At 40.9% G+C, this 14,776-nt stretch overlaps 1 protein-coding gene across 1 annotated transcript in view; it reads right to left on the bottom strand.

Annotated features, from left to right (window-relative positions):
* Positions 1-975: 975 nt before the first annotated feature.
* Positions 976-14,776, bottom strand: part of LOC124137115 — a 38,574-nt gene continuing 24,773 nt past the window's right edge. Inside the window, exons 11-16 of the mRNA XM_046503289.2 lie at positions 12,530-12,691; positions 12,069-12,280; positions 10,845-10,965; positions 10,367-10,516; positions 8,163-8,348; positions 976-6,963 (exon numbers count right to left, since the gene is read on the bottom strand). Of these exons, the coding sequence (XP_046359245.2) occupies positions 6,533-6,963; positions 8,163-8,348; positions 10,367-10,516; positions 10,845-10,965; positions 12,069-12,280; positions 12,530-12,691 (1,262 nt within the window). The 3' untranslated portion in view covers positions 976-6,532. The remainder of the gene's footprint in view (positions 6,964-8,162; positions 8,349-10,366; positions 10,517-10,844; positions 10,966-12,068; positions 12,281-12,529; positions 12,692-14,776) is intronic.

Below are 14,776 nucleotides of genomic sequence, written 5' to 3'. Positions count from 1 at the left end.
AATCAACATTTACAAAATTGGTAATCAAATTTGATAACATGCACAACAATGTTCAATGGGTAAAAATTGTAACTTGCATTCAACTCAAGGCAACTTCCTAATGGCTGAATGTATCTTATGACTGGTTGTCAAGCAGGCCATCACACAGTAAGCAGTTATTCTATCTGTCATTTACAGAAGGAGTCAATGTAACAAATGGCATTGTGTGTTCAGAAGGAGACAATTTTAATGAAATATCTATAGTCATACGTAACAAAAATATTCAAAATATGAAAGTAAAGCTCTGAGTGCGGGGAATATAATTGCAATGTATATTTAGTTTAACACAGCATCAAGAGTTATATAGGAAGATGTACAATAATCAACATGTAAATGAGATATTTTATGAAATATTTTCTTATCAAACCAAGACACTATTGCACTCGTAGAACGGGTCAAAACTACCATTTACTGAAGATCTATGCTGGCACAAGAGGCATCTACCAACTGAATATATAATGCTCCATTATTTTACTGGCGATAAATGTTGCTCTGACTACATGATGCATGTTTTTCTAATAAAAAGCATATTCAATTCTGACATAATTGCATTATTCTGTCAAATATATACACCTGGGTAATAAGTATTCTGTCAAATATATACACCTGGGTAATAAGTATCTGCCTAAAATTATGGTTGCAAAAACAACATATTTAAAGATTTCAAAATAAAACACCTATATAAATGGTTTACAGCTTTTGTTTATATACATGTATATGAACATCTTCCCGAGGCAAGAGGTTAACTGACTATAAAAGTCCAGTTTCCACCACTAGACTGGTATTATGGAGTTACATTTTGGCTGGGCTAACGAGTCTATGCATAGTCCAATCAAAATCACACAACGAAATCGAAATCCGGTTCGTAAACTGTCGTGCTGATTTCGGCCGATTGCTGAATTTGCAAAGCATGTGGACGGCCAACTAGTTGTCAACAGATATTTTCCAAATCTTTTCATGATTTTAATCAAAGTGCTCACGTGATTTGATGCACTTTGCGATGTAAGACCCGTTTTATCACAATATAGATCTTCATTATCGATCAGATCGTCTTCTCTCAGCACCGCCATTTGGTTTGAATCAAATGCAAGTGATACATGAGATGGGATCTGATTGGTCCATAGGAGAGGTTTAGAAAGAACATAACTCATAATAACCACTGGTGGCGCTACGATCCAGCCAAGGAATTCCAGCCTAGTTCAGCAAGGGTGGGAACTGGACTTTTAAAGACAGTTAACTCTCTTGCCTCGGGAAGATGATATATTCAAAATCTGGAATAAACTTACGGAATGTTACGGGAGTATTTCTCCTTCTTTCTTAATGTATCTAGTGAGTAACAACCATAATCATAATTATAATAATGTGTTTGCATTATTACACCGAGGAATACATCTGTGTGCATCAAATGCATTCTCAGCTCCCTGAGCCTAATACAACCCAAACTGTGTGTTACACAAACAGATGAAGAGAGATGTTCCTTGACATATGAGATGAGTAACATATAAGTTCTATTTCCCAATCAAACAAGGCCAGAGACTGCAATCTGGGTCCACTTGCACAAAACGATCTTAGCGCTACAATTATTGCAAATCCTTAAGATTGCGATCTTGCACTAAGCGATTGTAGGCTAAGATCATTGTAAGTTACAATCGAAACTTACAATTGGTCCGGACCAATCTTAAGTCCTTACAATCATCCAAGATGGCGTCTTCGGTGCTATTTTGCGAAGAATATGACAGTTTTATTAGGAGAGAACGGGTTTTTAGAGATAGAACCATGCAACTCGAAATTCTAGGTGACGACGAGCTGTATGCGCGATACAGAATGCCTCATTCGTCCTTGTTCCAGTCATGAAAACTACTGCACAAAGAACTGTAGAAATACGATCCAGCTAATTAATGTTGTACATAAATGTTTCAGTTTCCATTAGTATATATACAGTATTTCAAATTGGTACATTGTTCTTACTTCTCGGCGGTGTTTTCCCACAGGTCCGCCTTTCGTTTATTCGTCACGATCGGGGAAAATGGGGCGAACAAGACATCGTTATTGGCTGACACTTCGTCTGTGAGCACAGTTAGCTCTTGCTTGGAGAAACTGGTTCTTGTTCTCTTTTCTGTTGACATTCTGACTGACAGGTTTACAACAATGTATCGTCTGACTGCTGCTGCAAGGGAGATAACTCTACACCGTAGCCAATGACGCGTGACCAAGGTTTTTTTACCTCCACCGCTGAAGAGTTTGATCTTAGTTAAGATCGCGATCTTAATCCAAGCCGCCTTACAATCGTGCTAAGATCGGTTTGTGCAAGTGGAATAGGACAATTGCATGGTGATTGTAAAGTTGATTGTAGCCGGCTAAGATCGATTGTAACTCAGATTGTTCTGTGCAAGTGGGCCCTGGTCTTCAATGTTCAGTAGTGTAACCAGGTATATATATAATTATATAAACCATATTGGTCTTGTCGAACACTACATTCTCAGCTATCAAACCAACAGGCTTTGAATACCATCCTGAAGATAACAAAACAAAAATAAAATGCAAAGTATTTCAAGTCTGTAACTACATTTACCAGATGATCACAGTTGATAACAAGCAAGGAGGGAAATCCACTGAAAGAAGTGGCCATTATAGGTGTACATGATTACATATCACAGAGAGAAGAGATTGCAAACAAAATAAATTGTATATAACAACATTAACAAATGATGTATTCAGTTGCAAACACATTTACATAAAATATATATCAACAGTAACAATGTTAATAATCAACAATTTCAGAATATACATACGATGAAGGTTGTATGCTTGTCTATTAACCCTTATGCTGCTGTGCATATTCAAGCCTCAATACCCTCTTCTGCTGACATAATTTGAAGAGCATCATGAAGTGAAGTACAACAATTACTCTTAATGAGTTTTATGTTAAGTTTTATCAAATAGTTCTGAAATTCCTCATTTGTGAGATGCTCCTGTGTACACCTGTATAATTGTAATGTTTGTAAAACCTATCTGAACTTTACAAATTTGAATTGTATCTGCAAAATGTACCTATTTTCACAATTTTGTGCACTTCTTCCTTTTGCAACCATCCCTAAAAAGTGTCATAGGTTATCTTCTAAATTATCGGTCCATTCTTCCTAAAACTTTTGTAAGAGGCGACTAACGGGATTGGGTGGTCATCCTCGCTGACTTGGTTGATGCATGTCATCGATCCCAAAAGCGTGGATCGATGCTCATGATATCAATCACTGGATTGTCTGGTCCAGACTCGATTATTTACAGACTGACGTCATGTAGCTGGAATATTGCCAAGTACGGGGTTAAACAACAAACCAAACCAAAAGCTTTTAAAACAAATTACAGAATGTCCATGGTTAGTATTCTTAAAAAGTACACATTTTTAATATGCATTTATCTATTCAATAAAAGCCCATTTCTGGTGTCCCCCGCCGTGATATTGCTGGAATATTGCCAAAACGGGCGTAAAACCATACTCACTCACTCACTCACTATTCAATAAACAAATATAAGTACGACCAAAAATATTGTGTTTATCGGGCTTTGTCTTTTGGACAAGAGATCTTCAAAAATACCAGAAAACTGACAAAACGGTGTGTCAATTAAAAACAAAAATATGCATCAAATGAACCTTATTATATCTATAACAAAAATGTATCAAAATAAGTTATTATACTGGATTAACTTTTTCTAAGATAGATTAAATAACATAGATTTTAGAAACCCTAACTCTCCAAATATAGAAATGAGGCACCCTTGTTATCTTCCATACTAAGTCCACACTGTACTATAGAGATATGTATGGACACTCACAGCCTTAACAGTTTTTAATAAAAGTATAATTATTAGTAGTCAACTGTTAATTTTAACCGCACATTGACAAAACATTAATACACATTTAAATATTTCCCTCAATTTCTAACATGCAGCAACATTCCATTGATGACATCATGCAACAAGGTTACAATGCATTTACACTTGCCGATGCAACTTAATTCCTCTTTTGCTATGGCATATTACTCAGCTTCATTGCTTCACATAGGCAATAGAATGAATGATATGTTTTGAAGGACTCCCGATACATAACAGTTTATTTTGCGCAGTGAACACAAAACAGTAGACAACCGACCTGGGGAGGGGAAGGTTGGTGGTCAGAGTTGACTATGCAATATCCACACTTTGATTGTAATTACTTTCAGACACAGTCTTACACTGTCATATGTAGTAATGAAGTATCGCATCACATCACATCCGCAATAATATGGTATGAAAATGAACTGTAATATTCTATTATTTACTGTTGCATCATTGTTAGTCAACAGAGTCAAAACACTGAATATGTTTTGATTCAGCTTGAAAAGTCATTCCTTTTTATGGTAGCTAGTATATGACAAGTGTTGTCATGAAACAGACTAGACGTACAGCTTCCTTGTATCTAAACATAAGCAAAATATCATGACAGATCATTTGTTTCCTAACAGACTCCAGAAGGAATTATGAGTATGTGTATAAAAATATTTCATAAACCAAACAGACAGGTATGTTATTATGCATCTATGAGATCATATTACTAGCAATCAATCTTTTTGTCTTTCACATAACCTGCAATACATTTTTATATCTTTCATATTACAGGCAATACATTTTATATCTTTCAAATTTAGCTGCAATACATCTTATATCTTTCATATTACCTGCAATCCATTTTTGTATCTTTCATATTACCTGCAATACATCTAATATCTTTCATATTACCTGCAATACATCTTATATCTTTCATATTACCTGCAATACATTTTTGTAACTTTCATATTACCTGCAATACATCTAATATCTTTCATATCACCTGCAATACACCTTATATCTTTCATATTACCTGCAATACATCTTATATCTTTCATATTACCTGCAATACATCTTATATCTTTCATATTACCTGCAATACATTTTTGTAACTTTCATATTACCTGCAAATCATCTAATATCTTTCATATTACCTGCAATACATCTTATATCGTTCATATTACCTGCAATACATCTAATATCTATCAAGATAACCCTTGTGTATAATGTTCTGCACCAATGGAGATCACTGTGAACGAGGCAGCTGTATGAACCAATATTCGGTGGGATCAGATTTGACTTAATGCTGTGGAGATTGTATGTGTACCATCATCATGATATGGTTCCAAATTTGGCAAACCATTTCAGGAAATATAAATCTCCTCCAAAATCAGACATCTATATAAATGTGGTTTGTAAATGTACTGTAAACAAAATGAATTATAAAGGGCAGTTTGGCCACATATTCAACTAATACTTCAGATCAAAGATTATATAATTCAGATCTTCAGTAGGACCGTCATGAAACAATCATTTTTCACATATATATTGCATATAAAATATATCATTATCAAATCAAGAGATATGCAAAGATTCCCCAATAAAGAAAGTTAAACATACATGTATATCTATGAAATCGTAACACAGAGAGAGGTTTCATATCAGAGTAAAAGGTCTGATTTTAATGAGATAGATTGTTAAGTATTTGGCCTAAAATTAATTACAGACATCAAAAATCTGTTACAATATGTGGTGAAGATAAGATTTGTGGCCTCAATTGGAATTCATCAACTTGATGAGAAGACCCTATCAGGATCTGCAGACACAACACAACATAGAGGACCAACTCAAAGTTGAAAGATCAGTTCAGGTCTCAAAAAAGTGACCAGTATCTTGAATCAACAAGGTCCAAATATACAGCCAGGTATTACAGTAAGTTGAAACAACAGTCACACATTATAACAACAGTCCCTGAAGAGGTCAGATAAAGCTTTGACACAGATCGACTAAGGAATATATCATCCACAAGAACAAGGTGAGCCATTTTGTATTGCATATAAATAACATTGCAAGAAATGTGTCTCTATTTCATAATGCTTAGTGGCCAGTCAGAAACGACTGCCATTTACTTTTCAGTGTATGGGAAAATTATTTCTATACATTAAACATAATAAAGATTCTTTGTTTTCATAGCTGTTTAGCTGCTCAAAAACATTTTTATTTTGTACATGTAAATAATTTGCACAGCTGTCTTTGTAAACTTTGGAAGATACTATCTCCTTCAACTGTATTCAGCAATCCTCTGACAGTTGTGATCTATTGAAGAACTTCAAGCCGTGGCTTTACACTGCATTGTAAATTAACTGGCAATTAATTCCTCAATTATAGAAGCATGAACAAGACAAGGGACTTCCTTGGTATTCACACTGGAATGTTTTCTGAAGACAGGAATGAATGTATAACCATTAAATATTGCGTCTAAGATACATAGACATGATCATACACGTTCCAACAAGAGGCAGCAGTAGAATCACATCACAGAAGCCATAGTTACCTGAAAATACCACACTCTTCAACACCTACAGAAACATACAGTTGGCACAACTTAGAACAGACATGACAAACCTGATCACAAGATTGTACAACTCTTGGATTTTGCCTCATCCCCATTTCCTGACCGTTTTGAATTTCTTCGTTTAACCTTTTCCCTCGCGTTTCCCTGTGTGATGATAGGATCAAAGCCTCTTTCTTGTGGTGCCGGGAGAAAATTGGGGGGAGGCGGAGCTTGATTTGAAACTGAAGCAGGCTGAACGACTGGAGTTGTCTCCTCCTTCCCTGGCTCTACATACTTCTCAGTGGGCATGTCCTCTGGGATGTCCGGGAGAGGTTTGAACAGTTGGTCTTTGATGTCAAGGTCATCCAGGTCCCCACCGTCTGCTTGTACTGAGTTTTCAAGGTCAATCAGTTGCTTGGCCTCCTTGACAAGAATGTCAACTGCCTGCTTTGTGAAAGGGTGTGACTGGATGATGGAGGCGGAAAAGTCAAGCTGAACATGATTTACTGAAACGAAAGTCAAGACATAGTCAATCTTAAATTTCACAGCAGGCTTCTGAGGATTGACACTTGAAAGCCAGGCCAATTAAACTACGGTACTCATGTCATGTTTCATGATTGTTTCATGTCTAGATACAGGTGGATAAAATGCACATGGCAATTGATTCACTGCATCTCAGTAATCCCTGACATGGTTGCTAGTTCCATATCTCTTTCCAAAGTGTTCCCCAGTATTCTTTTTGAGATGTCATTTCAAGAAATCACAATGCAAACACATAGTTTCTGTACATGTTCTATGCATAGTCCATAGGACATGAATTGCGCACCGCTTAACAGCGCAACTCGTGTTATGGTCATGGCAGCAATAGAAGTTTGTGTTCTTGTTTTGCCGTTTGTAAATTTGGTCAATGAAAACAATAAACTTATGATAAAGCATCACTAGACATGATGATTTACAAATTCAATGGTATTTGTGTACTGTATGCCAGACAATATTTCATACGTAGAGATTAAGATTACATGTGTATTTGTCTCATAAAACAAGCTGGAAAAAGCAATCAGTTCTTCACACATTTTCTCCCCAATCTATGGGTGATTTAGTTAAAGAAATACTTTATGTCATGGCTGATATCATAACTGAAGAGAAATTTCAATACAGTGATAGGAAGACAGTATCTCTAAAGACTAATATTTGTTTCCAGGTGAGTTCATGTTATTTGCCAATCAGTTCAAAAATGATTTCACCATAATTAATGTAAACAAAATTGAATTAAATCTTGGATAAATGTGTATTACAAACGTAAGTCCAGGTACACATGGAACACTTTCATAGTCAGATAGTGTAATAACAGGACAAACTTGCATACTTCAGTATGGATTTGTTGACATCCTTCTTCCTGTGTTGTGTGCTCACGATAACATCTTCACATTGTGAAATATAATCAAAGCTCATTGTATGTGTGTATTATGCACACACTGGTAGTCCAATGGTAGTCAAATGCTGTATTCCAGTATTTCAATGAAGGAATACATTTATGTAGGGAGGCCCTTATCCAGGCTGATTGACCACAACTGTTTCTATGGTTACGTACTAGTAACGGGAACTCCCCCCCTCCCCGAAAAAGGCTGCACCCCTGCACCACATTTCCAAAAGCCATTGCCTGAGAACCAATTATTATATTTCTTTAAGCTTGAAAATTACTGACCACCAGGGGGCAGGATGACCAGGGGATAGAAGCCCCCCGGGGGCTGGTAGATGACACGGGTCAGGACCATGTTCCTGTTGACGGTCAAGTAGCAGATGACCAGTTGCTCCTCATGATCCTCCAGGGTATTGTCCAGATACAACAGTCCCCAGCCCACCAAGTCCCCCTTCTGTACCACGTCCCTGGCTGGAATACAACATGATACTGCATTAATACAACAGTCCCCAGCCCATCAGGTCCCCCTTCTGTACCTTGTCCCTGGCTGGAATACAACATGATACTGCATCAATACAACAGTCCCCAGCCCACTAAGTCCCCCTTCTGTACCACGTCCCTGGCTGGAGTACAACATGATACTGTATCAATACAACATGATACTGCATCAATACCACAGTCCCCAGCACACTAAGTCCCCCTTCTGTACCACATCCCTGGCTGGAATACAACATGATACTGTATCAATACCTCAGTCCACACCAAGTCCCCCTTCTGTACCACGTCCCTGGCTGGAATACAGCATGATACTGCATCAATACCTCAGTCCACACTAAGTCCCCCTTCTGTACCACATCCCTGGCTGGAATACAACATGATACTGCATCAATACCTCAGTCCACACCAAGTCCCCCTTCTGTACCACGTCCCTGGCTGGAATACAGCATGATACTGCATCAATACCTCAGTCCACACTAAGTCCCCCTTCTGTACCACGTCCCTGGCTGGAATACAGCATGATACTGCATCAATACCTCAGTCCACAGCAAGTCCCCCTTCTGTACCACGTCCCTGGCTGGAATACAGCATGATACTGCATCAATACCTCAGTCCACACTAAGTCCCCCTTCTGTACCACATCCCTGGCTGGAATACAACATGATACTGCATCAATACCTCAGTCCACACTAAGTCCCCCTTCTGCACCACATCCCTGGCTGGAATACAACATGATACTGCATCAATACATTAGTCCACACTAAGTCCCCCTTCTGTACCATGTCCCTGGCTGGAATACAGCATGATACTGCATCAATACAACAGTCCCCAGCACACTAAGTCCCCCTTCTGTACCACGTCCCTGGCTGGAATACAGCATAATACTGCATCAATACAACAGTCCCGAGCCCACTAAGTCCCCCTTCTGTACCACATCCCTGGCTGGAGTACAACATGATACTGCATCAATACAACATGATACTGCATCAATACAACAGTCCCGAGCACACTAAGTCCCCCTTCTGTACCACGTCCCTGGCTGGAATACAGCATGATACTGCATCAATACAACAGTCCCCAGCACACTAAGTCCCCCTTCTGTACCACATCCCTGGCTGGAATACAACATGATACTGTATCAATACCTCAGTCCACACCAAGTCCCCCTTCTGTACCACGTCCCTGGCTGGAATACAACATGATACTGCATCAATACAACATGATACTGCATTAATACAACAGTCCCCAGCCCACCAGGTCCCCCTTCTGTACCACGTCCCTGGCTGGAATACAACATGATACCGAATTAATACAACAGTCCCCAGCCCACCAGGTCCCCCTTCTGTACCACGTCCCTGGCTGGAATACAACATGTTACTGTATTAATACAACAGTCCCCAGCCCACCAGGTCCCCCTTCTGTACCACATCCCTGGCTGGAGTACAACATGATACTGTATCAATACAACATGATACTGAATTAATACAACAGTCCCCAGCCCACTAAGTCCCCCTTCTGTACCACGTCCCTGGCTGGAATACAGCATGATACTGCATCAATACCACAGTCCCCAGCCCACTAAGTCCCCCTTCTGTACCACATCCCTGGCTGGAATACAACATGATGATGCATCAATACAACATGATACTGCATTAATACAACATGATACTGCATTAATACAACAGTCCCCGGCCCACCAGGTCCCTCTTCTGTACCATGTCCCTGGCTGTTATACATGATACTGTATCAATACCACAGTCCCCAGCTCAGCAGGTCCCCCTTCTGTACCACCTCCCTGGCTAGAATACAACATGATACTGTATCAATACAACAGTCCCCATCCAACAAAGGTCGCCTTTCTGTACCCTTTCTGTCTGGAATACAACATGATATTATATTAACACATCCTTGTCTGGAATACAACATCATACTGTATCAATACATCCTTGGCTGGAATACAACATCATACTGTATCAATACAAGAGCCATACCTTCTCCTGTGGCCCAGAAGCGGAGGAAGTCCTGCTTGAAGTTGGACTGTGGCGGGGGATCGAAGGGACTCGCTGTTGACAAGGCCAGAGCTGGAGGAGGGGAGTCGTCGTCAAATTTGTCAATAATCTTGATTTCAAAATGATTGTACCCTGCAATAAATGGATGGAAGAGCTGTGTGATCATCTACACATAGGTCTGTTGTCATGCATATCATCATTGATGCATCATTGATTTCTCTTTTAAGAATATTGTAACAAAACAGCTTGTGTTCCATCTCACACTTGTAAACAAACTTGTGCAAACAGATCCATCAAAGGCTTACTCATTTCCACGTTTCACAAATCTACCTCACAACGACAACTGTCAGAACTCCTAGTCCATAGTGTTGTTGCTAAACATGACAAAACTGTTTTGTAAAACTTGGCTCACATCCATTCTACAAGCAAACAATCTCTGTATGTCACTTCTCCACCCTACCTCTATTGAGACTGTATGGAGCTTGGAGTGCAACCGGAGATATGTGATCCCGGACGTTCACCCGACAGGTAGCCTGGTCCACTTTGGAGCCGCTCGGCAAACACCAGTGGTCAGCATTGGTCTGGAACAAGATGAGATGGATGATGGTCTTCAACACCAGGAGAACTGCATGGCCTACTGTCTAACAAATCAGCTGAAAACACTAAAAACACTGACATGCAGATCCATGTATGCTCACACTGAGAGAGTTACGTCACTTGACTGCCACCCTACACATTAGAGATAGACTAAGCAACAAGTCTCTGTAACCTACCTCTGTAATACTCACAGAGCTCTCATAATACAAACAAGTATATGCCCACAAAAAGGTTAAGGAGTGCATCTGCATCATTCAGCAACTTCAGCCACTGGTCCAAAGCCAGAGTCTAGTAAAACTATGTTTGGTTTAGTAAGCTCAGTTAACAATAGTCCATTTGACAACACTAACTCTACTGAAAAAGATGCTTAGAACTAGGGCTAGGACGGGTAACTTGGGTACTCGGGTCGGATGGGTACTGAGTAGGACCCGGGTACCCACAGGACTACCCAGACCCGTGGTTAGTAACATGATATATTGTTTAATGACAAAAATTATCTAAAACTCTATGGTTACACTACAAGTCACTAATGTTCCCATTTCTTTCTGTCTATGCACCCATTCCTTCTGACTTCTATATGTTTGAATCAAGATAAAACGTCATGCAGTAAACATCAGTGTATGCATGACCAGATCGTTTTATACATGTATCTAAATACATTTTGCGAGAGCAAACTTTTCCCAATCGGACTGTTTGTTCCTATCTCTTGAGACCTCCAGCGGGTACCCGGGTGGGGCCTGGTAATAGTGGGGTGGGTACCCAGGTAGGGTCAGGTAATAGGGGGTGGGTACCTGGGTAGGGTCGGGTAATAGTGGGGTGGGTACCCAGGTAGTGTCGGGTAATAGTGGGGTGGGTACCCAGGTAGGGTCAGGTAAAAGGGGGTGGGTACCCGGGTAGTAAATTTGGACTCATCCCAGCCCTACTTGTTTGGGCTAGTGCACTGAAACATGTTTGGCACAAACTGTATATATACTTACTCACAGTCATAAGATAGCTATACAATGAGTAATTCACAATATTAAAAACAAGATTAGAGACCTCACAGAAAGGATTAGAATTGACACATACAATTAGAATGATTACATACCACACCGAAGCTGGTGTTGGACAGGATCTGTGTCTGCCAGTAGACATGTATCTCCACGTCATAGCCGTTGCCGCACACAGCGATGGTGGGAAGGTGCTCCGACGTCTCCCCCTCCGTGTAGTAGCGGGTGCCGATGGCACGGGAATTCTTACTGAACAGACACACAGACATCTCCTTGGCAAAAGATGATATTTCCATTGAAACAGTGTCTCCTGAAATAAAACAGTGTGAATCACATGCTAAAACTTGGCTGCAAATGTCTAAAAAAGTAATACATAATTTTTTCTGAAACTGAAATTTATCAGCAGAACATTGAAATTATTATGATGGGATCCAACATGGCAGACTATCAAACATAAGATAATGTTAACACATAAACAAAATTGGGCTTCCAACATTACGGAAGACTTTATCTTGGGGATTGTTTAACAGATCTGCTATTTTTAAACCTTACCACCTACCTTCACAGAACCTCTCCCCCGGCATGTTGCCCTGGTTCTTCTCATTTGCATACAGTCGTCCATCCCGCGACACCCAGCCCACAGATTCCGCACACTTCCCAGGCAGTTTCTTCAGAGGGAAACTAGACCCCGCCACACCGAAGGATACAACTGAGTCCTCATCTGAAAACAGTCAGCTCACCCTCAAACTAAAGAATAAGTGTCCTCTTTCTCAATATGTCATCCATCAACAAAAATAGTTGCTGATAAAATCAGACACAGACTAGACTTACTGAGTCTACTGTTAATATACAACTATATGTCAGAGATATGTCGGCGTCTCTTAAATTTTTACAAACCTGTAGAGGTTATGAATTCTCTGATGAAATCCTCCTTGGGGCACTTATTGCATTTTCCTTGCTCAAGAAAATCTATATGACATAGTTGTAACCATTTTCCTTAATAAAAAATGTTACCACACAAAAAACTTCGTTTTTGTATGATATACGACCACCCTTACGGGGCCTCACCCCCAACGGCGCCTCACGCCAGGGGGAGCAACTCTCACCCAAATCACTTTCCATATGTCAAATGCTGACGGAATGTGGGGAGGTGGGTGGCCGTGCCCCAAGGAGGATTTCATCAGAGAATTCATAACCTCTACAGGTTTGTAAAATTCTCTTTCTGATTAAATCCTCCTTGGGGCACTTATTGCATCAAGACAGACTCCCAAAGATAATCTAGGAAGTGGCATCCGTCAGCAACAGGCGTAAATAAATACATCGTATTTGATTATTCAACAGAATAAAATATTGAGTTCAATAAATGGAACCAACCTTATCGTGAGGCACCACCGTCGAAAGGCGGGGGCTAGAGACAGGGCGTGGTCGACCATATATTATGATAAAGCCTGTTTTTGCGGCTTGTCATAAGTTGAGAACTCGAAACACCTCCCACCCCCCCCCACACTTTTTTGAACAAGTGATATAAGGGCGTAGATCACGAGAGACCATAACCAGCGCTGAGCTAGGCCAGAGGGTCCCCGAGGATCGAAGGAGTGCGTGCGCAAAATACGAGTATTATCGAGTAGTAAGGACTGATATTTATCGACCGCAGAAGATAAAATCCGGACCATTACTGAGCAGTATAACCGGAAGACTGTCTAAAATCTCGAATGCTCAATCAGCTAGAGATTAGAACTTTGCCCAGTTCGGAGAACTGACTGACCAAACCGAGTACGCTCGCTTGAGTGTTTGTCGAGTTGGTAAGGTTTGATGAATCGTGCTCGGCTGGCTCCAAATAGCCGCGGAGCAGATCTGCTCAATGGGCAGAGCCGCGGCGTACGCTTTTGACGCAGCCACTGCTCTAACCTAATGAGCCTTCAACCTGGTAGGGGGGTCCCTGCCTGTAAGCGTATACGCTGTACAAATGTTTGAAACTATCCACCTCGAGATAGATTGTTTACTCGCAGGTGAGCCAACCTTCCTACCGCAGTAACAGCAAAATAGTTGGTTATCCTTACGGACACCCATATTTCTGCTGATATAGGCCTTGAGAGTCGTGCGGACATCCAAGACATGAGCATGTCTTGCAGTGGTCCCCGACGAGGAAGGCTGTGAAAGAGCGGGTAGCTCAATAGGAGCCGTTCACGTGGAATCGTGTGCGACCCTAGGACGGTAATAGTCCGGTAGACGAAAACTGACTGTCCCGGTGATATTTATCGACCCCATGGAAGACAGTTATTTTGGGATCGGCTGACATAACACGAATGTCGCCTACCCGTCTGCCGGACGTTACCACCACAAGGAACGCCGTCTCCCAGCTCAACAGCTGAAGAGAGAGAGACGACAGATCCCGAAAGGAAGGACCGGACAGCCAATCTAGAATGATTGACAAGTCCCAAGGGGGACTGATCCGCCGGACTGGCGGTCGGATCCTGTCCACACCTGCTAAAAAGCGCTGCACTAATGGGTGTGCACCCAGAAGTGCCCCGTCGACAGGGACGTGAAAAGCTGCGATAGCTGTAGAGTACCCTCGGACTGTTGATGCGGCCAGGCCGTCATCTAGTCGCGACTGGAGAAACTCAAGCACGGATACGAGATCTGCAGAAAAAAGATCTGCAATCCCTCTATCGACACACCTGGGCGCATAGCAGGCCTATCTATCGTACTGAACGTTTGTCGAATCCCTCCGCGAAGCCAGTATTGTGTCTGCAACTCGTGCAGGAATACCGCTCTTCTGGAGGCGATTCCTGACAGTGGCCAAGCC

Source organism: Haliotis rufescens, unplaced genomic scaffold (assembly GCF_023055435.1).
Source record: "Haliotis rufescens isolate VD_foot unplaced genomic scaffold, xgHalRufe1.0.p SCAF_5, whole genome shotgun sequence".
NCBI classification, from domain to species: Eukaryota; Metazoa; Mollusca; class Gastropoda; order Lepetellida; family Haliotidae; genus Haliotis; species Haliotis rufescens.
The sequence above is the reverse complement of the archived record's forward strand: the minus strand, read 5'-3'. Positions and strand labels throughout refer to the sequence as shown.